Source organism: Bufo gargarizans, chromosome 3, assembly GCF_014858855.1.
Source record: "Bufo gargarizans isolate SCDJY-AF-19 chromosome 3, ASM1485885v1, whole genome shotgun sequence".
In the NCBI taxonomy this organism is placed as follows: domain Eukaryota; kingdom Metazoa; phylum Chordata; class Amphibia; order Anura; family Bufonidae; genus Bufo; species Bufo gargarizans.
The window spans coordinates 124,826,474-124,852,964 of NC_058082.1; the positions used below are offsets into that span (position 1 = coordinate 124,826,474).

At 43.3% G+C, this 26,491-nt stretch overlaps 1 protein-coding gene across 1 annotated transcript in view; it reads right to left on the bottom strand.

The window, feature by feature from the left end:
- SERP2 (stress associated endoplasmic reticulum protein family member 2) overlaps window positions 1-24,330 on the bottom strand; it is a 40,909-nt gene extending 16,579 nt beyond the window's left edge. The window contains exon 1 of the mRNA XM_044288108.1: window positions 24,186-24,330. Coding sequence (XP_044144043.1) covers window positions 24,186-24,269 — 84 coding nt within the window. The 5' untranslated portion in view covers window positions 24,270-24,330. The remainder of the gene's footprint in view (window positions 1-24,185) is intronic.
- Window positions 24,331-26,491: the final 2,161 nt, after the last annotated feature.

A 26,491-nucleotide genomic window follows, 5' to 3' on the forward strand; every position in this document is an offset into this window, starting at 1 on the left:
CGCTAGTGTCTGTTCTTGCCTACAAGCTAATTATCACATTAATCCGGGCTGCCGATACCTCAAAAAAAGCACTTATATCTTTATGCAAATGAGCCTCTAGGTGCTATGCAGGCGTTTTTCTAAGCACCTAGAGGCTCCGTCTACCTTGCATTTTGCCGCCCTGCGCCTCGCTCCAGCACGCCCATCTCTCACTGTAATCGATCCTCCCCCTGCTTCAGCCTTCCGAAATCCCGCGCCTGCGCCGTCCGTCGCGGCATTCGGAGGCATTCGGCGCAGGCGCAGTCAATGTCTGACCGCTTGCTGCTGGGCTTCGTCTGTCCCACGGAGCTCTGTGACGTCATCGGCGCAGGCGCAGTTGAAATGTCTGAGCAGGGAGCGGTCAGACATTGACTGCGCCTGCGCCGAATGCCTCCGAATGCCGCGACGGACGGCGCAGGCGCGGGATTTCGGAAGGCTGAAGCAGGGGGAGGATCGATTACAGTGAGAGATGGGCGTGCTGGAGCGAGGCGCAGGGCGGCAAAATGCAAGGTAGACGGAGCCTCTAGGTGCTTAGAAAAACGCCTGCATAGCACCTAGAGGCTCATTTGCATAAAGATATAAGTGCTTTTTTTGAGGTATCGGCAGCCCGGATTAATGTGATAATTAGCTTGTAGGCAAGAACAGACACTAGCGAATCGCTAGTGTCTGAACACCAAATATGTGATATTCAAGTGGTAGAAACCCTTTAACAGCAGTCCCCCCCAGATAGGTATTTTTATCAGCAGGGCTCCTACAGTCCCCCACTGATTGTTTACCTCTCTGGTTATGTGTGCGGTAACTTCCTGCCGCACTGCTTTCTGGGTCCGAGTGCAGCGCAGCATCACGTTGTTTCAAGTGTGTGTCTGCTCCTCCGTGAAGTCACCCCCCCTAATTTATATGCCGCCTCCTGCCGCAACTATTCCTCCCTCTGAGGCACGCCCCTAAACGTCTTCTGCCTCCTTCCTTACTAAGAATACGCCCTGCCCGGTGACGTCACCGGACCAGAGGGGCATGGCTTAGCGCGGTGTGTTGCCGCCTAGTTACCGCTCCTCCATGCGCTCAGAATAATTACTGAGGCTGACGGTGACGTCACCGGGCTCCTTGTGAAGCGGAAGAAGAAGCTTCGCTATACAGAAAGGGACCCGGTACATCACTGACTGTGATAGAAACTGCACTTCCGACTGAAAATGTGTGAAGTGAAAAAGGGCCATCAGAAATGTCTAGTAAGGGAAGGACAGGCATGAATGTAATATTTAGGGGACCATTGTACACATACACCACTGTCCCCAATCCCGGACAACCCCTTTAAATTATAACTAGTTTTACTAGATGAAAGACAATATAGTAGAATTATGAATTTGAATAAGCAGCACATTTGTAGTCATACAAACACAAATGTATCAGAACTCCCATTTGGCTAGAACATCATTGATCAAAATGACACAAAAGTAGCTTAGGCTACTTTCACACTTGCGTTCGGTGCAGATCCGTCTGGTATCTGCACAGACGGATCCGCACCTATAATGCAAACGATGGTATATATCTGAAAAACATCTAAGTCTAATTGTTAGTCAGACGGATCCGTCCAGACTTTGCATTGAAAGTCAATGGGGGACGGATCCGTTTGAAATTGCACCATATTGTGTCAACGTCAAACGGATCCGTCCCCATTGACTTGCATTGTAAGTCTGGACGGATCAGTTTGGCTCCGCACGGCCAGGCTGACACCAAAACGCTGCAAGCAGCGTTTGGGTGTCCACCTCCTGAACGGAGCCAAACTGATGCATTCTGAGCGGATCTTTATCCACTCAGAATGCATTAGGGATGTATGGATCCGTTCGGGGCCTCTTGTGAGAGCCTTCAAGCGGAACCCCGAACGCAAGTGTGAAAGTAGCCAATTAGCCGTAAGAAAATTAAAAGAATCTGTAAGGAAATGAAGATGACATTAAACTGGAAACTACTTTTACATAATAAAGAGATTAAGGATGAGCGAACTTCCTGAAATTTGCTTGGGGTCTAATTTATCAAACTTTTTAAAAAGTTTATTTTTGAACTCAAATCGATTCTACACGAATCAAACATGCCTTTTTCAGCCTACTACTACTCGTACTCGCAAATAAATATGAGTACAGAAGTAAAGAATGGATTTTAAAACACCCCCTCACACATGACAGGTGCAAGCCGATTCTCCATCAACAAGTACAGGAGAATTAGAATATCCTATCCAGAATAAATACACTTCTCTCAATGAGACATGCAAAGTAGCTTCCCTTGCAAAAGGCATTTATTTACTATCAGTCATCAGGACAAAAACAAAAAGAACACTGTGACGCAGCACAGGATGTAACACAGTCCAATAAATACTACAAATATATTTTGAAGTGCAGCGGTATAAGGTACAGTATAGGCACAGATCCTATACTATGCATTAGGCACCGCACCACACTGACTAATAAAACTTCAATCAATAAGGATCAGTCAAGTGATAGGGGAAGGGAGTCACAGGCCCAAAGCTTTATTGATAGACAGACACACCGAGGGGAGAGGGGGAAGGAGAGGGGTTTCAATCCTCTTCTTCGTCGACACCCAGACAGTCCATGGTGAAGCAGTCTCTGAGCAGGCTACAAACCAGCCTGCAGCAGTCCTGGACATCCTCTTCCTGTTCATGACCAGGAGTTTCCTGGCAAGCTACAGAGCATCCTTAAAACAGTTCATAAAGCACCAGACGTCCTGGATAGCCTGAACAGTGTGGGTCCCATGGAAAAGTCTGTAAAAAACTGTGGTGTACTTTAGGCTGCTCTTGGGAATAGAGTCTATAAATTCATTTTCCTCTTCAAAAGGGCACCTAGGGCAGTACCTGGTGTTGCATAGTCCATGGGCATACATGAAAGTTCTCAGGGGCAGGCTCCCCAAATGGTCATATATACCAGGTTTTATGCTAGTTAATTAACCTGCTAAAAGCCATGTTCGTCCAGACAACCTCAGTGGTGGCAACAAAAAGCCCTGGAATAGACTCCAATAAGTCCTTTGCTCGGATGAGCTTGTGGATAGGCTTTGGTTTCCACAAGTCAGGTTTGAGCCCTTACAGCTGGTGTTCCCTTACAAACTCGAGAAGGTCCTAGTAGTACCAAGGGATGTTCCACTTGTCTCAACCCAGCCTTCTCCAGAGAGACAGGAAAAATAGTTAAGAAAACCAGAATGACTAAAGAAAAAATTGTTTTGCTTAGTGAAATGGCCTTGGTACTCTTCATCATTAGGGAGACAAAAAAAAAAAATTGTCATGCTAAGTACTGTATGCCAGGCAACAGTTCTCAAGCTTTCCGGGAGGAATAGATGCAAATGTGCATATCTTACTTCTGCTGGCAATAGAAAGGATATCCTCTCTTTTCAGTTTTGTGAGATAAGCTAATTTGCATAACTTTGGGTTTCTGGGAAAAATATTCAAATTAGTTTTTCTTCCAAAAAAGAAAAGAATGCTAATCTTATCTCATGCCAGCTGAATTAAGATATTCCAATTTGCATATATTCTTCCTAGAAACTGAAAGCAGTGTCTCCTGGCATACAATATGTATCATGCATATTTTTATCTCCCTAATTATAAAGAGCAGTGCGAAGATTACCAGTCTGCTAAGCAAGGCAATTTTCTCTCAAGACATTCTAGTTCTCGTGACCTTTTGGAATGGGAGCTGGCTTGCATGTCTTATTAAGAGAAGAGTAATCCTGGGTGGGTTATTCTAGTTTTCTTGTCCTTTTGGATGGAGAATTGGCCTGAATGTCATACTTTCAATGGAATGTGTTCTTAATTTCATTGTTTACAAAGAGAGAGAACACCTGAACATCTGTAGCTGCTAAAGCTCTGGCCAGCGCAAAGCCCACCCCTATCCGGCCACACCCACTAGGGCTATCTACTCCACCTTCCCACTACCTCAGTGGCACCATCACCTGTCCCCTTGTGTCACCACTGCAGCAGCACCAACCACTCCTTTAGCTGCTGTAGTCCCCACTGTGGAGGATTTGACCCCCCTTCCCTCCCCAGGTGTCCAGCAGATGAAGATGAGGGACAGCCCAGCTGCTGACCTCTCAAAGAAGAAAGTCATCAAGAAGCACAAAGACCCCTTTCCCCAAGAAGAGGAGACCAACTACTTCGGCACTCCTCAAAGAGATAAATGCACAGTGCCTGTTGCTGTATGCAGAGCAAACAGAAAAGAAGAGGATCTGGAAACTAGGCTGTATTGTTTATACTAACTTATTTCTTTCTTTCTCCTTCTCACTTCCAGAACAGGCAATTTACCCCCGTACCCTCTGTCCCGACCAAGCATAATTTTGCAAATCTAATGTGTCCCTTTACAGTATGTGGTAATAACTTTGGAATGCTTTTACTTATACAAGCCACTCAGACTGTTTTCTTATGACACATTGTACTTCATGTTAGTGAAAAATCTGAGCTGGTATGTTTTACCTGTATTTATTAAAACAATTCAAAATTTACAAAAAATATGGAAAAATTTACAAAATTAGAATTTTTCTGCTTTTAAGACAGTAATGATACATCAAAAATCGTTATTTATTAACAATCACCACATGTCTACTTTATGTTGGCATCATTTTGTTAATTGTACAAAAAAAGACAGCGCAGCTCAAACTCTTTCCATAGGAGCGTGGATGAATAAGGTAGGTGGATGGTATCTTTAGATGTACTCGATCGCTGGATTTAAGGTTCCCTTCACGCTCAGATTTCTCACCTCCTGGATGTTAAATTAGAGGACTGAACATAGTGAGGTACCGCAACAATTCATTAAACAAATGGTTTTATTATACTCACATAGATATAAAAGTATAAAATGATGCCCGACCCGGATTTCGCCTTCGCTTGCTTCGTCAGGGGCTGCTCTGAATGCACTTATTCTTCCCACCCTTTTATATTCAGATGAGTACTAATTAAATAGATAATTTAACCACCTCAGTCCCCCTAGCTTAAACACCCTTAATGACCAGACCACTTTTTACAATTCTACACTACTTTCACAGTTTATTGCTCGGTCATGCAACTTACCACCCAAATGAATTTTACCTCCTTTTCTTCTCACTAATAGAGCTTTCATTTGGTGGTATTTCATTGCTGCTGACATTTTTACTTTTTTGTTATTAATCGAAATTTACCGAAATTTTTGGGAAAAAATGAAATTTTTCACTTTCAGTTGTACATTTTTATTTTTTAAACTACATTTCTACATAAAATTTTCTCAAAATTTATTGTTCTACGTGTCTTTGATTAAAAAAAAATGTTTGGGTAAAAGTTATAGCGTTTACAAACTATGGTACAAAAATGTGAATTTCTGCTTTTTGAAGCAGCTCTGACTTTCTGAGCACCTGTCATGTTTCCTGAGGTTCTACAATGCCCAGACAGTAGAAAACCCCCACAAATGACCCCATTTTGGAAAGTAGAAACTCTAAGGCAGGGGTGGCCAACCTTACAGACACAAAGAGCCAAAAAACAACAACATATGACAAACAAGAGCCACAAGCTATACATTTACACAAGAGTCACCTCCAAATCAGACCCCCAAAATAAGACTCCCAATGCTCGGATCAGACAACACAAATCAGACTCCAATTTCAGACCCTCATTGCTCAGATCTCCCCCCCCCCCCTTGCTCAGATCTCCTTCTTCTCAGATCTGCCCCCCCATGCTCAGACCTGACCAACCCATGTTCAAACAAGACCCCCATGTGCAGATCTGCCCCCCTATGCTCAGATCTGCCTTCCATGCTCAAATCTGAACCCTGATGCTCAGATCTTCCCCCCATGCTCAGATCTGACCCTCATGCTCAAATCAGACCCCCATTGCTCAGATCAGGATCCCCCCATGCTCAGATCAGAACCTCCCATGCTTAGCTCAGACCCCCATGCTCAGTTCTATAATAAATAAATAAAATCTCTTCCCTTTCCTGATCAGGCACTGGGCTCCTGCTCGGGCACCTGCTACTCTGTAGGTCTGACACTCTCTCCACTGTGACCTGATGAGCACAACGTCAGATCGTAGTATTTCTCCACGTACTACGTTCTCACACTGTGTGCATCAAGACATAGTGGAGAGTGAGCTGGAGCTGCAAAGTAGCAACAGTGCCCGATCAGGAGAAGAGATCTGAGCATGGGGTGGAGAGTGAGCCGGCCTGACTGCTTCCCAGCCCCACAGCTAGAGCCTCACTTAAAGAAGGATAGAGCCACATGCGGCTCAAGAGCCACAGGTTGGCCATCCCTGCCCTAAGGTATTCGCTGATTGGCATAGTGAGTTCATAGAACTTTTTATTTTTTGTCACAAGTTAGTGGAAAATGATGATTTTTTTTTTCCTTACAAAGTCTCATATTCCACTAACTTGTGACAAAAAATAAAAACTTCCATGAACTCACTATGCCCATGATGAAATACCTTGGGGTGTCTTCTTTCCAAAATGGGGTCACTTGTGGGGTAGTTATACTGCCCTGGCATTTTAGGGGCCCATATGCGTGAGAAGTAGTTTGCAATCAAAATGTATAAAAAATGGCCTGTGAAATCGGAAAGGTGCTCTTTGGAATGTGTGCTCCTTTGCCCACCTTGGCTGCAAAAAAGTGTCACACATGTAGTATCGCCGTATTCAGGAGAAGTTGCGGAATGTGTTTTGGGGTGTCATTTTACATATACCCATGCTGGGTGAGATAAATATCTTGGTCAAATGCACACTTTGTATAACAAAATGGGAAATGTTGTCTTTTGCCAAGATATTTCTCTCACCCAGCATGGGTATATGTAAAATGACACCCCAAAACACATTCCCCAACTTCTCCTGAGTACGGCGATACCACATGTGTGACACTTTTTTGCAGCCTAGGTGGGCAAAGGGGCACACATTCCAAAGAGCACCTTTCGGATTTCACCGGTAATTTTTTACAGATTTTGATTGTAAACTACTTATCACGCATATGGGCCCCTAAAATGCCAGGGCAGTATAACTACCCCACAAGTGACCCCATTTTGGAAAGAAGACACCCCAAGGTATTTTGTGATGGGCATAGTGAGTTCATGGAAGTTTTTATTTTTTGTCACAAGTTAGTGGAATATGAGACTTTCTAAGAAAAAAAAAAAATCATCATTTTCCGCTAACTTGTGACAAAAAATAAAAAGTTCTATGAACTCACTATGCCCATCAGCGAATACCTTAGGGTGTCTACTTTCCGAAATAGGGTCATTTGTGGGGTTTTTCTACTGTCTGGGCATTGTAGAACCTCAGGAAACATGACAGGTGCTCAGAAAGTCAGAGCTGCTTCAAAAAGCGGAAATTCACATTTTTGTACCATAGTTTCTAAATGCTATAACTTTTACCCAAACCATTTTTTTTTTGCCCAAACATTTTTTTTTAATCAAAGACATGTAGAACAATAAATTTAGCGAAAAATTTATATATGGATGTCTTTTTTTTGCCAAATTTTACAACTGAAAGTGAAAAATGTAATTTTTTTGCAAAAAAATCATCAAATTTCGATTAATAACAAAAAAAGTTAAAATGTCAGCAGCAATGAAATACCACCAAATGAAATCTCTATTAGTGAGAAGAAAAGGAGGTAAAATTCATTTGGGTGGTAAGTTGCATGACCGAGCAATAAACGGTGAAAGTAGTGTAGTGCAGAAGTGTAAAAAGTGGCCTGGTCATTAAGGGGGTTTCAGCTAGGGGGTTGAAGTGGTTAAATAGTGGTAATTTTCTTCATATACATTATTTTTATTTTGAGTATCTCTCTTATTTCTCCATTACCAGTAGATCCCTCTCTATGAGCCACGACTGCATCTCCTTCCACGTTCCCTACTCGATCACTATACTCCCCTAGTTTTGATTTCAATTTATATACTTTCTCTCTTATAGTCATTAGCTACTTTAATATATATTTTTTTGCTTCTGATTTTTAATTTCTGCTTCTATTTTTATCACAGTTTTCTGACAAGCTAGAGATAGCTCTCTATAATCCTCTAGTGATTTAAACGGTTCTAGTTTTTTATTTATCTCTTCTATTTCTTTATTTTATGTTGAATAGCTTGTTCTTTCTAATTCCTATAATAAATTGCATAGCTTTAACAGCACATTTATTCATGAGGACCTCTCACCCTCCCAATTCATTAACATCTTCTGTGCTCAGAGGTAGTTGACATCTGAGTCCTTCCGGTATTTTCCTTTCTGCCAAATATTTCTCTAATGCAATTGGTATATCAGGAAACTGAATATCGCCAAATATATGATAACAAACCAGAAGCAGGAAGTAGTAGAGACCAAACACAATGATGTTATACACACTAACTTAAAAGAAAAATCAAGTTTTTTTCCTCATTTGAAAAATAATGAGTGCATTGATGCATTCAAAACAGGGTTATTGTGAGAGCTGGAAAAAACTGATACAAAACCAAAATTTATTAATCTTACCTATGGGGAAAAACAGGGTTAAAAGTCTTTAGAAGCCAATAAGAAAATTGTTGTGAAACCAGCAGATAAAGGGGGGGAATTGTTATTTTGGACAAAGAAAAGTATGAGGAGACAATGCAAAGTATGCTACAGGATAAGGGAACATATAAAAAATTGAAAAAAGACCCGACTACTGACTTTAAGAGGGATTTAAGCGTGCTGTTAAGTGAGGGAAAAGAAAAAGGAATTTTAAATAAAAAAGAACAGGAATATTTGAATATTAAATATCCAGTTATTCCCGTTATATACTACCTCCCGAAAAATCATAAAAGTATTACAAATCCCCCTGGAAGACCGATTGTCTCCGGTATCAATTCCCTCACCAATCGTGTATCAGAATATATTGACTTCTATTTACAAAAATATGTGGCAAGGGTCCCATCTTACTTGAAAGATACAGGGGACACTATTAAGCACCTGGAAAGTTTTGGGTTTTTAGAAGGTGACATTCTTTTGGCAACTGTCGATGTGACATCATTGTATACAGTAATCCCAATTGGAAAAGGGATTGCTGCAGTAGATTGTGTGCTGGAAAAAGATGTGGAAATGTCAGAGGAGCAAAGGAAGCTCTGTTTAATGCATAATTAATTTTGGTTTGACGGCAGCTATTACTTACAATGCACCGGGTCGGCGATGGGGGCGAAATTCGCCCCCAGTTTCGCCAACCTGTATATGGCCATATGGGAGGAGTCCTTTATTGCCCCTAAAATACATAAAAATACAACAGATGATGGCCTATTGTCATGGAAATGATATATAGATGATTGCTTGCTTGTATGGAGAGGAAATCCACATGATTTGGGAAACTTGAACTGGGGAAACTTGGGGAACTGATTAAAAAGAGATTTTTAGAAAAAGATGCAGATTGCAAAAGAAACTAGACAAAAGATAAAAGAACAGGAAAATGACAACGTTACCTCCAAGAAAAATAATGAGAAAATAAGGCTAGTGTTTATCACTCAGTTTAGTGATAATGCAGTAAGAAAAAACTGGGCGGTTTTAAAAAAACGACCCGTTTCTTGGAGGGTTAATTCCAGATAAGCCAACAGTAATATATAAGAAAGCACCAAATATTAAAGACAAATTGGTTCACAGCTGTTTGCCTATACATCAACAAAAAAGTAAAAACCATCGATTCACTTGGTGTGGTTTCTGTGCGGTTTGCAAGGTGCGCACAAGAGAAAACAGACAAATTAGAACTAAAGTGGTGACTTCAAACAGCAAGGGAGTAACCTACACTGTGCAAGAAAAATTACCCTGTGAAAGTATGGGGGTCATCTACATGCTGGAGTGCCCATGTGGCCTCCGGTATGTTGGACGGACTTTTAGGAAGTTGAAAACTCGCTTACAGGAGCATTTACGAAACATCAAAAAAGGAGTTGACACACATAGTGTTTCAGCTCACTTCAAGAAAGCACATAATAAAACCCCACAGGGGTTAAAGTTTGTGGGGTTGGAAAGGGTTCAGATGAATTGGAGAGGGGAGGATCCGATTAAAAAAAAAAAAAAATAAATAAGGAGGTAGAATGGATTTACCGTCTGGGTATACTGCAACCCGATGGGTTAAATATAGAATTTGACATCAAGACATGCCTGAAGGGGCGATGAAAGATACCCAAAACAACTACGGTTCCATCAACATGGTTGTAAAGTATGTGTGCTTTTCATGTGAATAATGCTGGAGAAGAGGAATGCGGTTATATCCGTATTGCAAGCTAATATCAAGATATGTCTGAAGGGGTTTTAAGATTTAAAAAAAAACAATATAAAAATTGCGGTTTTATGAACATGTGTGTTTTTGTATGTGAATAGGGCTAGAGAAGAGGAATGCGTTTTTTGCTGCTATGTAAACTGTGAGGTAGAAGAAAAACAATTTATTTGCCTTATTAGAAAATGTGTTGATTGAGGATGATTTTATAGAAGACTTGTTTATATTGCCGATTTTATGGAGTTTTTTGGAGTTGCACTTTTGGGATTGTTTTAAATGGTCTATTTAATTAGTACTTACCTGAATATAAAAGGGTGGGGAGAATAAGTGCATTCAGAGCAGCCCCTGACGAAGTCAGCGAAGGCAAAACCCCGGTCGGGCATCAATTTATACTTTTATATGCATGAGACTTTTTCTCTATGTGAGTATAATAAAACCATTTGTTTAATGAATTGTTGCGGTACCTCACTATGTTCAGTCCTCTAATTTAACATCCAGGAGGTGAGAAATCTGAATGTGAAGGGAACCTTAAATCCAGTGATCGAGTGCATCTAAAGATACCATCCACCTACCTTATTCATCCACGCTCCTATGGAAAGAGTTTGAGCTGCGCTGTCTTTTTTTGTACAAAGGACTGAGTGTGAATTGGAGCCTACTTCACTACAGACCTGCTGCGCTCCAAGGGACTTTGTGGTTTGGGACAAATTTTATATACAAATTTTGTATATTTGTGTTAGGATCATTTTGTTAATGTCATTTCAATTTTTTAGGACATTGAAAGGCTTAGAATTTGTATAAACAATGTTTCAACTTTTCAGTAAGATAAGAACTGAATAGTGTTTATAAGGGGGCGGAGAGCAGAGATAAGGAGCCGTCAACTGACACAAAAGAGAGAAAATCCACAGGCAACTAGTAGAGCATCTCAGCTCTGTACACAAAAAAAAAATCCATATTTTTATTATAGACCAATTGAAAAAATTATTTTTAACTCAAAATTATTACAATGCAATAAAATAAATTGCCCCCAAAGGTGTCCATAGCCTTTAACCACTTCAACCCCGCTAGCTAAAACCCCCTTAATGACCAGGCCACTTTTTACACTTCTGCACTACACTACTTTCACCGTTTATCGCTCGGTCATGCAACTTACCACCCAAATGAATTTTACCTCCTTTTCTTCTCACTAATAGAGCTTTCATTTGGTGGTATTCCATTGCTGCTGACATTTTTACTTTTTTTGTTATTAATCAAAATGTAACGATTTTTTTGCAAAAAAATGACATTTTTCACTTTCAGCTGTAAAATTTTGCAAAAAAAAAACGACATCCATATATAAATTTTTCGCCAAATTTATTGTTCTACATGTCTTTGATAAAAAAAATGTTTTGGCAAAAAAAAAAAAAATGGTTTGGGTAAAAGTTATAGCGTTTACACACTATGGTACAAAAATTTGAATTTCCGCTTTTTGAAGCAGCTCTGACTTTCTGAGCACCTGTCATGTTTCCTGAGGTTCTACAATGCCCAAACAGTAGAAAAACCCCACAAATGACCCCATTTTGGAAAGTAGACACCCTAAGGTATTCGCTGATGGGCATAGTGAGTTCATAGAACTTTTTATTTTTTGTCACAAGTTAGCGGAAAATGCAGATTTTTTTTTTCCTTACAAAGTCTCATATTCCACTAACTTGCGACAAAAAATAAAAAATTCTAGGAACTCGCCATGCCCCTCACGGAATACCTTGGGGTGTCTTCTTTCCAAAATGGGGTCACTTGTGGCGTAGTTATACTGCCCTGGCAATTTAGGGGCCCATATGTGTGAGAAGTAGTTTGCAATCAAAATCTGTAAAAAATGACCTGCGAAATCCGAAAGGTGCACTTTGGAATGTGGGCCCCTTTGCCCACCTAGGCTGCAAAAAAGTGTCACACATCTGGTATCGCCGTACTCAGGAGAAGTTGGGCAATGTGTTTTGGGGTGTCATTTTACATATACCCATGCTGGGTGAGAGAAATATCTTGGCAAAAGACACCTTTTCCCATTTTTTTATACAAAGTTGGCATTTGACCAAGATATTTATCTCACCCAGCATGGGTATATGTAAAATGACACCCCAAAACACATTCCCCAACTTCTCCTGAGTACGGCGATACCAGATGTGTGACACTTTTTTGCAGCCTAGATACGCAAAGCGTCCCAAATTCCTTTTAGGAGGGCATTTTTAGACATTTGGATCCCAGACTTCTTCTCACGCTTTAGGGCCCCTAAAAAGCCAGGGCAGTATAAATACCCCACATGTGACCCCACTTTGGAAAGAAGACACCCCAAGGTATTCAATGAGGGGCATGGCGAGTTCATAGAAATTTTTTTTTTGTTGCATAAGTTAGCGGAAATTGATTATTATTATTTTTTTTTTCTCACAAAGTCTCACTTTCCGCTAACTTGGGACAAAAATTTCAATCTTTCATGGACTCAATATGCCCCTCACAGAATACCTTGGGGTGTCTTCTTTCCGAAATTGGGTCACATGTGGGGTATTTATACTGCCCTGGCTTTTTAGGGGCCCTAAAGCGTGAGAAGAAGTCTGGAATATAAATGTCTAAAAAATTTTACGCATTTGGATTCCGTGAGGGGTATGGTGAGTTCATGTGAGATTTTATTTTTTGGACACAAGTTAGTGGAATATGAGACTTTGTAAGAAAAAACAAACAAAAAAAAATATTTCCGCTAACTTGGGCCCAAAAAAATTCTGAATGGAGCTTTACAGGGGGTGATCAATGACAGGGGGGTGATCAGGGAGTGTATATGGGGTGATCACCCCCCTGTCACTGATCACCCCTCTGAAAGGCTCCATTCAGACGTCCATATGATTTTTACGGATCCACGGATCGGATCCGCAAAACACATACGGACGTCTGAATGGAGCCTTACAGGTGGGTGATCAATGACAAGGGGGTGATCACCCATATAGACTTCCTGATCACCCCCCTGTCATTGATCACCCCCCTGTCATTGATCACCCCCCTGTCATTGATCACCCCCCTGTAAGGTTCCATTCAGACGTCCGTATGATTTTTACAGATCCATGGATACATGGATTGGATCCGCAAAACGCATACGGACGTCTGAATGGAGCCTTACAGGGGGGTGATCAATGACAGGGGGGGTGATCGATGTCAGGGGGTGATCAGGGAGTGTATATGAGGTGATCACCCCCCTGTCATTGATCACCCCCTGTAAGGCTCCATTCAGACGTCCGTATGTGTTTTGCGGATCCGATCCATGTATCCGTGGATCCGTAAAAATCATACGGACGTCTGAATGGAGCCTTACAGGGAGGTGATCAATGACAGGGGGGTGATCAATGACAGGGAAGTGATCAGGAAGTCTATATGCGTGATCACCCCCCTGTAAGGCTCCATTCAGACGTCCGTATGTGTTTTGCGGATCCGATCCATTTATCCGTGGATCCGTAAAAATCATACGGACGTCTGAATGGAGCCTTACAGGGGGGTGATCAATGACAGGGGGGTGATCAATGACAGGGAAGTGATCAGGAAGTCTATATGCGTGATCACCCCCTTGGCATTGATCACCCCCCTGTAAGGCTCCATTCAGACGTCCGTATGCGTTTTGCGGATCCGATCCATGTATCCGTGGATCCGTAAAAATCATACGGACGTCTGAATGGAGCCTTACAGGGGGGTGATCAATGACAGGGGCGTGATCAATGACAGGGAAATGATCAGGAAGTCTATATGCTGTGATCACTCCCTTGGCATTGATCACCCCCCTGTAAGGCTCCATTCAGACGTCCGTATGTGTTTTGCGGATCCATATATCCGTGGATCCGTAAAAATCATACGGACGTCTGAATGGAGCCTTACAGGGGGGTGATCAATGACAGGGGGGTGATCAATGACAGGGAAGTGATCAGGAAGTCTATATGCGTGATCACCCCCTTGTCATTGATCACCCCCCTGTAAGGCTCCATTCAGACATCCGTATGTGTTTTGCGGATCCGATCCATGTATCCGTGGATCCGTAAAAATCATACGGACGTCTGAATGGAGCCTTACAGGGGGGTGATCAATGACAGGGGGGTGATCAGGAAGTCTATATGGGTGATCACCCCCTTGTCATTGATCACCCCCCTGTAAAGCTCCATTCAGACATCCGTATGTGTTTTGCGGATCCGATCCATGTATCCGTGGATCTGTAAAAATTATACGGACGTCTGAATTGAGCCTTACAGGGGGGTGATCAATGACAGGGGGGTGATCAATGACAGGGAAGTGATCAGGAAGTCTATATGCGTGATCACCCCTTTGTCATTGATCACCCCCCTGTAAGGTTCCATTCAAACGTCCGTATGTGTTTTGCGGATCCGATCCATGTATCCGTGGATCCGTAAAAATCATACGGACGTCTGAATGGCGCCTTACAGGGGGGTGATCAATGACAGGGGGGTGATCGGGAAGTCTATCTGGGTGATCACCCCCTTGTCATTGATCACCCCCCTGTAAGGCTCCATTCAGACGTCCGTATGCGTTTTGCGGATCCGATCCATGTATCAGTGGATCCGTAAAAATCATACGGACGTCTGAACGGAGCCTGACAGGGGGGTGATCAATGACAGGGGGGTGATCAATGACAGGGGGGTGATCAGGGAGTCTGTATGGGGTGATCAGGGGTGATCAGTGGTTCATAAAGGGTTAATAAGTGACAGCGGGGGGGGGGGGGGGGTGTAGTGTAGTGTAGTGTTTTGTGTTACTTTACTGAGCTACCTGTGTCCTCTGGTGGTCGATCCAAACAAAAGGGACCACCAGAGGACCAGGTAGCAGGTATATTAGACGCTGTTATCAAAACAGCGTCTAATATACCTGTTAGGGGTTAAAAAAAAAACGATCGCCGCTGGCAGGCTGGAGATCCACTCTCTTACCTTCCGTTCCTGTGAGCGCGCGCGCCTGCGTGCACGCGTTCACAGGAAATCTCGGCTCTCGCGGGAGGACGTGTATATGTGTCCACCCAGAAGAGCAGGGCCGCCGGCAGGACGCAATCCTGCGTATGGCGGTCCGGAGCAGGTTAAGGACCAATTCAGTTCTGAAATCACTTTGAAAGGATTACATAGTAGAAACTACCCATAAATTACCCCATTTTAGAAACTACACCCCTTTAATTATTTAAAGCTGATTTTAGAAACATTATTAACCCTTTAGGTGTTTCACAGGTGTTTTTTCCTGTAAATAGCAAGGGTTATGCCCCTTTCACACGAGCGAGTTTTCCCGTGCGGGTGCAATGCGTGTCGTGAACGCATAGCACCCGCACTGAATCCTGACCCATTCATTTCAATGGGTCTGTGTACATGAGCATGTTTTTTTCCACGCATCAGTTCTGTGGTGAGTCAAAAACACAGCATGTTCTATATTTTGCATTTTTCACGCAGCCCTGTACCCATAGAAGTGGATGGGGCTTCAGTGAAAAACGCATTGCATCTGGAAGCAACTGCGGATGCAATGCGTTTTTCACTGATGGTTGCTAGGAGATGTTGTTTGTAAACCTTCAGTTTATGCGTGATAAAAAAGCATCAAAACACATTGCACTCGCGCAGAAAAAACTGAACGCAATTGCAGACAAAACTGACTGAACTTGCTTGCAAAATTGTGCAACTTTCACTGAATGCACCATGAACACATCCGGACCTACGCTCATTTGAAAGGGGCCTTACCAGAAAAAACAAACCTCAATATTGATTATCCTGATTATGCAGTTTACAGAAACACCCCATAAACTGCTGTATAGGCACACAGTAGGACTCAGAAAAGAAGGAGCGCCACATGGTTTTTGGGGGGCAGATTTTGCTACAATGATTTTCGGGTGCCATGTCGCACTTGAAGAGAACCTGAGGTAGTGAAAACCCTCCAAAAGTTACCCCATTTTGGAAACTACAACCCTCAAGGAATTTGAGTAGTATAGTGAGTGCTTTGACCTCAGATATGTTTCATAGAATTTAGACACATTTGGATGTGAAAATGAAAATTTTTTATTTTTACAATAAAAGCCCCAGGTTTTTCCCTTTCACAAGGGGAAACAGAAGAAAATGCACTCCACATTTGTTATGCATTTTTTTGAGTATGGAAACACCCCATATAAGGTCGTAACTTGCTGTTTTCATACATGGCAGACTTCGAATGGAAGGAGCACTATCTGGATTTTCTAATATGGAATTTGCTAAAATGGGTTTTAGAGCTACACATTTTTACATTTTTTGCTGTCTGAGCTGTGGGAGGGCTCATTTTTATGGACAAGCCATAGTTTTTATTCACACCATTTTGGGGTACATTTGGCTTTTTAATCGCAAATTGCAATTTAGTCTGCTTTTATTTTTATGGGGTTCACCATGTGGTAACCTTATTATGTGGGTTGATATGATTATGACGATACCAAATGTATATATGGGGTCATTTATCAAACTGGTGTAAAGTAGAATTGGCTTAGTTGCCCACAGCAACCAATCAGATTCCACCTTTCATTTTTGACAGCTCCTTTGGAAAATGAAAGGTGGAATCTGATTGGTTGCTATGGGCACCTAAGCCAGTTCTACTTTACACCAGTTTTTTTAATGACCCGAATAGTTTTCCATGGTTTATTACTTTTGCATTATAAAATAATTAATATTTTGAATCGCTTTTTGGGAAGTGACCAAAAAATTGCTGTTCTGGCTTAGTTTTTTTTTTTTTTTTACGGCGTTCACCTGACGGGATAGATCATGTGATATTTTTACAGAATAGGTAGTTATGGATGTGGCGATACCAAATATATATTTTTTTTAAGTTTTACGCAATAAAAGCATTTTTGAAAATATGTTTTTGGGTCACCATTTTTTTATGGCAATGGTCTTGTGTGGGCACTCGTTTTTTTTTGTCAGATGAGTTGACATTTTCATTGATACCATTTAGGCTGCTTTCACACTAGCGTTCGGGTGTCCGCTCGTGAGCTCCGTTTGAAGGGGCTCACGAGCGGACCCGAACGCAGCCGTCCAGCCCTGATGCAGTCTGAATGGAGCGGATCCGCTCAGACTGCATCAGTCTGGCGGCGTTCAGCCTCCGCTCCGCTCGCCTCCGCACGGACAGACGGACAGCTGAACGCTGCTTGCAGCGTTCGGGTGTCCGCCTGGCCGTGCGGAGGCGTGCGGATCCGTCCAGACTTACAATGGAAGTCAATGGGGACGGATCCGTTTGAAGATGCCACAATATGGCTCAATCTTCAAGCGGATCCGTCCCCCATTGACTTTACATTGAAAGTCTGGACGGATCCGTCCGAGGCTATTTTCACACTTAGCTTTTTTTTGCCATTTTAATGCAGACGGATCCGTTCTGAACGGAGCCTCCGTCTGCATTAATATGATCGGATCCGTTCAGAACGGATCCGATCGAACGCTAGTGTGAAAGTAGCCTTAGGGGTACATAGCACTTTTTGTTTTGGCACAGTTTTTATTTATTTATTTATTTATTTTAAACTTTGTGCTCCTCATGAGGTCATACAAGACATTTAACATTACTTTTTTTTCTTCTCTGATCTCTCCTGTAACTGGGGCTGACATAGTAGCCCCAGTTACAAGGGAAATACAGTCCCCAGAAAGGCTGTACAGAACACAGATAGCACAAGTCTGTGATTCACGGACATCTGAATAAGGCCTTAAAGGAAACCTGTCACCAGGATTTTGCGCATAGAGCTGGGGACATGGGCTGCTAGATGGCCGCTAGCACATCTGCAGTACCCAGGTCCCATAGCTCTCTGCGCTTTTATTGTGTTAAAAAACAGTTTTGATTGATATGCAAATTACCTGATATGCGCATGCGCAGTGTCGGCATCATGTTCATTTCCTGTACTGGCATCAGCACAGGGAATGAACTACGAATGCGCTAGCTCGCGCATCGCGAGATTTCGGCGCTCCAGCTCTGTGACGTCAGCCAGCAAGGAGGAGATTCGGAGGACGCGGGGCGGTGCTGGGCTCCTTTCCGCTTGACTCATCTCCGGCTACAGGACTCATATCAGGTCATTTGCATATCAATCAAAACTGTTTTTTAACACAATAAAAGCACACAGAGCTATGGGGACTGGGTTATTGCGGATGTGCTAGCGGCCATCTAGCAGCCCATGTCCCCAGCTCTATGCGCAAAATCCTGCTGACAGGTTTCCTTTAAGGCTCATGCACACCACCGTGGTTTGTTTCCACATCCAATCCTCAATTTTTTGCGGGTTGCATGTGGACCCATTCACACCACTGACCTGGATCTTAAGGCTAGGGCTACATGGCGTCATATGTCGTGCGACAAAAAGAGTACAACTACATTGCGACAATTGTCGTGCAACATTCATGTCGCACCACCACCAATGTCACGCAACATTTGTTGCAATGATAGTCATAGGTACAGCACTGCGACATCCGAAAAGCTGCGAATGCAACTTGTCGCAGTAGATTTTTTGCAACTGTCGTGTCGCAGTATGTTGCAGTGCAACACGATTGACTATCATTATAAAAATTGTCGCGCGACTTTTGTGCGACAACTGTCACCATGTAGCCCTAGCCTAAATCTGTGGCATGTCAATTTATACTGTGGATTTCACCCTTTCCAAGTGTTTTTTCTCTGCTGCAGATTACAAGCAGAAACACTGCAGAAAATCTGCAGCTTATCATTCACACGTAATTCCAGCCTAACCGCTCGTGTACACGAACGTGTGCCAGCCGTGCCCGTATTGTGGCCCGCAAACAGCGGGTACGCAATGTACGGACACCATCCGTGTGCGCACCCTTTCACAGATGCGGACCCATTGACAGGTGTGCTGTCCGTATCTTTTGCGACCCCATTGAGATGAACGTGTTCACATCTGATCCGCAACAAATTTGAATCAAAACTACACCAGTGTGCATGAGCGCAACAATCCGCATCGTGTGAAGTTACCCTAAGGGTACCTGCACTCGGGTGTGAGTAAACGCACATAAGATCCACACAAATTTTCATGCAGATTTATGTGCGTTCCTGCACCCAAATCCTCAATTCCTAACAGCGGATATGATGCTGTTGTGCCGCAGATCTCATTCTTATTGGAAAAGGGTGAAATCCGCAGCTAAGGCTTCTTTCACATCTGTCACGGATCTGCAAAAACGCTTCCGTTACAATAATACAACCGCATGCATCCGTCATGAACGGATCCGGTTGTATTATGTCTTCTATAGCCAAGACGGACCCGTCATGAACACCACTGAAAGTCAATGGGGGACGGATCAGTTTTCTATTCTGTCAGAGATCTGTTTTGCTCCGCACCACATAGCGGACAGAAAACCGCTGCAGGCAGCGTTTTGGTGTCCGCCTCCAGAGCGGAATGGATACTGATCGGAGGTAAACGCATTCTAAGCGGATTATTTTCCATTCAGAAGGCATTAGGGCAATCCGTTTTGGACTGCTTGTGAGAGCCCATGACGGATCTCTAAAACGGCAAACATACCGTAATTGACATGCTGTGGATTTGGAAATACGCGCAACAGGTCAATTTTCGCCCAGAAACAATCTGAAAAGTGTACATAAGATTTGTGTAATCTCCTACACTTTGCTGGTACTGTACTACAGTACGCTGCGGAAAAATCGCACATATTCGGCAATATGGGCAGGTGGCTCAAGGGTGCCTTCACATATGGCAGATTTTGTTGCAGAAATTTCTGCGACTGAAAATCAGTTCCATTCCTCTGAATGGGGTTGTTTTGGAAAGAAGAGCATGGATTTCTAAAAGCCTCATTCAGATGAACAGAATTGATTTATCAAACTGGTGTAAAGTAGAGCTGGCTTAGTTACCCATAGCAGCCAATCAGATTTCACCTTTCATTTTTCACAGCTCCATTGGAAAATGAAAGGTACGGTAGAATCTGATTGGTTGGAATGGGCAACTAAGGCTACTTTCACAACAGAATTTTTGCTGGATTCGTCATGGATCAGCAAAAACACTTCCGTCATGAGGATACAACCGTCTGCATCCGTTCTGAATGAATCCGGTTGTATTATCTTTAAAATAGCCATGATGGATTCGTGATGAACTCCATTGAAAGTCCATCCGGATCCGTTTTGCACAGCACATTGCGGACATAAAACCGCTGCTTGCAGCGTTATTCTGTCCGCGATGGGGACGCAGCCAAACGGAATGCATTCTGGTGCACTACGTTTCGTTCACTTACAATGAATAGGGACAGAACTGAAGCGTTTTTCCCCCGCTATTGAGATCCTATGACCGATCTCAATAGCAGAAAGGGAAAGCGCAAGTGTGAAAGTAACATAGCATTATATTGATTTATGATGCTATGTAACCCTTAGGCCCCTTTCACACGAGCGAGTATTCCGCGTGGGTGCAATGCGTGATGCGAACGCATTGCGCCTGCACGGAATCAGGACCCATTAATTTCAATGGGGCTGTGTACATGTGCGTTGGTTTTCACGCATCACTTGTGCGTTGCGTGAAAATCGCAGCATGGTCTATCTTCTGCGATTTTCACGCAACGCTGACCCCATAGAAGTGAATAGAGCTGAGTGGAAATCGCATCCGCGAGCAAGTGCGGATGCGAGGCATTTTTCACGGATAGTTGCTAAGAGATGTTGTTTGTATACATTCCGTTTTTTATCACGCGTGTGCAAAACGCATCAAAATGCATTGCACCCGCGCGGAAAAAACTGAACAACTGAACGCAATTGCAGACAAAACTGACTGAACTTGCTTGTGTGAAAGAGGCCTAAGGCCCCTTGCAGACAAGCATGTCCGGATTAGGTCCGGATGAGTTGCGTCTGTGATCAGGGAAAATCGTGCAAATGCGTACGCATTTTCAGTAATTTTTACTGCTATTGCGTTACGTTGCTTTTTTTACGCGAGAGTAATGCGTTTTGCACGCGCATGAATGTGGTACCCAGACCCGAAACCGGACTTCTTCACTGAAGTTCGGGCTTGGGATTGGTGTTCTTTAGATTTAATTGTTTTTCCTTATGACATGGTTATAAGGGAAAATAATAGCATTCTTAATACAGAATGCTTAGTAAAATGTAGATTGAGGGGTTAAAAAAGATTTTTAAAAATTACCATAACTCACCTCATCCAATTAATCGCGCAGCCGACATCCTCTTCTTTCTTCTTCTTTTAGGACCTGCCAAAGGACCTTTAATGATGTAATCGTACTCACCACATGGTGAGCGCAGTGATGTCAGCGCAGGTCCTGCTGAATGAAGATAGAAGATTCTATCTTCATTCACCAGGACCTGCGCTGACGTCACCGCGCTCACCACGCGGTGAGCGCGATTACGTCATCAAAGGTCCTCTGGCAGGTCCTAAAAGAAGAAGAAAGAAGAAGATGCCGGCTGCGCGATCAATTGGATGAGGTGAGTTACGGTAATTTATTTTTTAACCCCTCAATCTACATTTTACTAAGCATTCTGTATTCAGAATGCTATTATTTTCCCTTATAACCATGTCATAAGGAAAAACAATTAAATCTACAGCCAACCCAAACCCAAACTTCGGTGAAGAAGTCCGGGTTCGGGTCTGGGTACCACATTCAGTTTTTTCTCACGTGCGTGAAAAACGCATTGCAATCGCGTGGAAAAAAAACTGAGCAACGCAACGCAATCAAAACTGACTGAAAGTGCGTACGCACTCGCACAATTTTCCCTGATCGCAGTCGTAACACATCCGGACCTAATTCGGACATGCTTGTCTGCAAGGGGCCTAAGGGTTACCTAGTATCATAAATCAATATAATGCTATGTGACCTCACCACAGACAAAAAAACGTGTCTTGTCTATTCTTAACGTGGATTCCACGTGGAATACCGGTCCAGAATACTATTGAAAATAAACAGGAATGAAAATCTTTGCCAAAACCGCATTAAAAAACATGTCAGAAAAAAGGCGCATGGGGGGGAAAAACTAATGAGGATTGAGGTTTTTTTCAGCACTGGAAATACTCCATGTGAACCTAGCCTGAGTATATCCACACATACTGGAAATGGTAGTGGATAATCCAAAGTGGTTTTAGCAAAAGTTCTGCTTAAAAAAAAAATTTAATACATGCGGCTTTTGCTGCAGAAAAGCCAGCGGACTTCATCCCTTCAACTGATGAGGGTTAAGTCCGCTGGAGAGAACGGCAGTATAAACTGCCACCACAGGTCAATTTCCGCTGCAGTTTTTGAATGCAGTGTAGGCATGGAGATTTCTTAACATCTCATCCACTTTGCTGGTGCTGTACAACGCTGCACAAAAATCTGCAGCTTTTCAGTCTTGTGTGAACACAGCCTAATACTACTCTGCAGAAGAGCACAGCTCACTTTTGTGGGAGCGACAGTAGGACCCCTTCCCTAGGTGGATGACCCCTTTTAAGGGTTTATTCGCAGGGAGCGTTATTTTAAGCCATAGATTTGTTGCATGTTACATGTCAATTTTGATAGGAATTTGGCACAAAAATAGCATAACCCCACATGGAATGCATGGATATTTTGCTGCAGAAAACTCTATGGTGTGACTCCACTCTACGGCCTCATGCACATGGTCGTTGCCGTATTGCGGCCCACAAACAGCGAGTCCGCAATATGCGGGCACCGGCCGTGTGCTCCCTGCATCACGAATGTGGACCCATTCACTTGAATGGGTCCGCAATCCTGAGCTGCGGAGCGGAACATGGTGTTTCTGTCCGTGCCTCCACATCGCAAAAAAATAGAACATATTCTATTTTTTTGCGGTGCAGACGGATTCATGGACCAATTCAAGTTGAATGGCTCTCGATCCGTCCCGGCCGCTGCACGGACGTTACCCGTGCATTGGGGACCGCAAAATGCAGTCCCCAATTGGCCGTGTGCATGAGGCCTAACACTGAGCACAGCTATGTGGTGCAGTCGCAATGTGATGTAGTATGGGCCGCAGCGGGCTCTAATTAGCGGTCTTCATCAGGGATGAGTGAAGTTGTGTTTTCAAGTTTGGCGTACAATGTTCGGGTTATCTAAGAGTGCCATTATTGATTCCGCTACCACGGAAGGAAATCTTAGATAACACGAACCTTGTAAGCACAAGTTCGCTCATCCTTAGCCTTCATTCATTTAAATAGTGTCCGCTAAGCCGCGGGGTCGTACCCTTTGGGTAGGTTCACAGGACACTGGATTCGAAGGGAATTGGAGGGACTTCTTCTTCCTGCTGGATCCACTTCTAGCTTTGGATTTAAAAAAATGGCCTCAAAGCCTATAACAGCCTGGACTGAACTGATCACCATAGGACCGTGATGGCAAACCTTCAGCACTCCAGCTGTGGTAAAACTACAACTCCCAGCATGAACTCTTGCTTGGCTGTTTTTGGAACTCCATAGAAATGAATGGGGCATGCTGGGAGTCGTAATTTCACCACAGCTGGAGTGCCAGAGGTTAGCCATCAGCCACACCTGGCTACGGAGGTCATAACATAAGGCCTAACCCTGGTTGCTATGGGCAACAACTGCATTTTATGTATTCATTTTAGGGCCACGCTGAGACGGAGGATAGCCTGCATGTACACAAGAAGTGATAGCTCTAATGAATACTGTGGTTTGTACATAGCTCCCAGGAGACATCATTTCTGTATGGAGCCGCCTACTACAATATGGGAAAATCAATATACACCAGGAAAGCAGACTTGGGAAACCTGTAGCTTCCTGGCTGCTGTAGAACTACAACTCCCATCATAGCCAATAGCATGACTGCACCTGCAGGCTGAGTGAACAGCTGGGCAGCCATCTGATAACAGCTCTGTCATATGACAGCATTCATACTGACTGCAGACAGCAAGGCAAACCCCATAATCCACAACGATCCGGTACCGCAGCACACACTGCACCCCTATAGTGTGACCCGCATGCACACTGCACAAAGGCTGGCGACTGCACACACAGCGGCGCCTGCAGCCCCCATGTCTTTCCTCACCAGGGTCTTCGCCACGTTTCCTCTCTGTGTGATGTTTTTGCTGTGTTTCTCGTTGGCCATCCGGATCCTCTGCTTGGCCACCATAGTCCTCCCGGGAAGCGAGGCCGGCTAGTCAGCGGGTAACGGGCGTGCAGAGCGGAGCCGGAGCCGGAGCGATTCCCGGAGACCAGACGTAAGAGCTCCCCCTGTCGGCAGATACCTGTCCATAGCGCTGGAAGAGCCACCGTGGGTGATGGAGGCTCTACAAGTCGGGCTGCTACCTCACCTCGGTGACGGAGGAGAGGTCACACAAAGGGGCAGAACCGCAGTCTTACCATGTGCCAGCCATTGTGCCTAGTAGTATTGTCATAGTGCCCATATGCCATCTATATATTACCCATGTGCCAGCCATTGTGCCTGTTACTATTGTCATAGTGCCCACGTGCCATCTACATATTCTGTATATTACCCTTGTGCCAGCCATTGTGCCTATTAGTATTGTCATAATGCCCATATACCATCTATATATTTTATATATTACCCATGTGCCAGCCATTGTGCCTGTTAGTATTGTCATAGTGCCCATATGCCATCTATATATTCTATATATTACCCATGTGCCAGCCATTGTGCCTATTAGCATTGTCACAGTGCCCATATGCCATCTATATATTACATATGTGCCAGTCATATTGCCTATTAGTATTGTCATAGTGCCCATATGCCATCTATATATTACCCATATGCCAGTCATTGTGCTTATTTCATGGTATTGTCATAGTGCCCATATAATAGGACCAACCACCATGCCTGTATGACATTCAGAAAATCTTTCTATTAGTTCTGTCCATAGAGCCCATATGCGATTGCGTCTATGTGATAATACTATCCATATGCCAGTCATTGTGCCTGTTTCATAGTATTGTTCATAGTGGGGTTTTTTGCCTTCCTCTGGATCAACTTGCAGGATGACAGGCCGAACCGGATGGACGAATGTCTTTTTTCGGCCTTATGTTACTATGTTACTATGTTACATATAATAGTACGGAACACCTTGCCTGTATGATATTCAGAATACTTTTCTATTTGTTGTGCCCATATGCCATCTATAGTGCCTCTGTGATAACTCTGCCAGGCAGAACACCGATTAAATAGTATCGTCCATGGTGTCCATATATTAGTACCAACCAAGGTGACCATATAATATTACACCACATTCACACAACAGCTGCAGTCTATGGGTCTATTCACATGACCGTTTTTTAAACAGCACATGAATAACCTGCATCAAAAAGTAATGTTTGTATAGGGGAGCTGTCACCTCTCCTGACATGTCTGGTTTAATAGCTGCTTACCGTCCCATTGTCATAGCAGTTCTGAAGAACCTCTATTCTCATGACTCTATGATGCGCCGTTCTCTTATTCCTGCTGGAAGTTTATGGATAAAGATACAGATGGGTGTTACCAGTTGGGGGGTCCCTGCACAGTCTGCCACTGGCAGCTCTCATTGGACAATGTTAGACAGTGTAGGAACACCCCCCAAATGGTAACTCCCAACTGTACCTTTATCCCTAGAGATACAATGGCCTCAGGATACAATGTGTTCAACATACAATGCTTTTTCTTGGGACATAAGTTGAAACCGGACTCGGCATACAGTTCCTCAGTTCCAACCAATCACCATGGCCATTTCACTAGTAAAACACCTTTATTGGATGTCTAGTAGCTCCTTTGTGGTACTAAAGGGTCTGTCTGTGCCAGGGTGAGCGTCTCCTTTGTACACCAGAAGAGCTGTGGGTTCATTTTCTGGTACGTGTATATCCCATGGAAGACCCTGAAGAAGCTCCTCCTCCCTCCATAGAAGGTGAATTACAGCTTCCAGCATATACTTCTGTTTTATGTAAGGACTTGCTTTATCTGTCTTGGTTATCTGCTTATTTTTTCTTAAAGCTTCACTTTTTCTAATCTTGAGATGACACTTTTGGGCTTTGGAACCAATTACTGGTTTTCCATAGAGTTATGGACTCGCACTACAATGGTTTCAACTTTCAATGGTCATCCCAGAACCGATTAATATTGTAACTTGTAACTCACTGTCCTTCTAGCAGGAATAGTAGAAGAATGGCACAACACAGAGTCATAAGGAATGTGGATTACAATTACGGTATTTACTGGAACCGACATGTCAGGAGAGGTGACAGGTCCTCTGTAATGGCCGTTTTTCAGAAACCCATGAAGAAGACTCTTTTGCTATTTTTTTCACGATTGTAAGATAATAAAGGGGTATTCTGGCATCAGCAAATACATTTTATCCTCTGTATAACCAA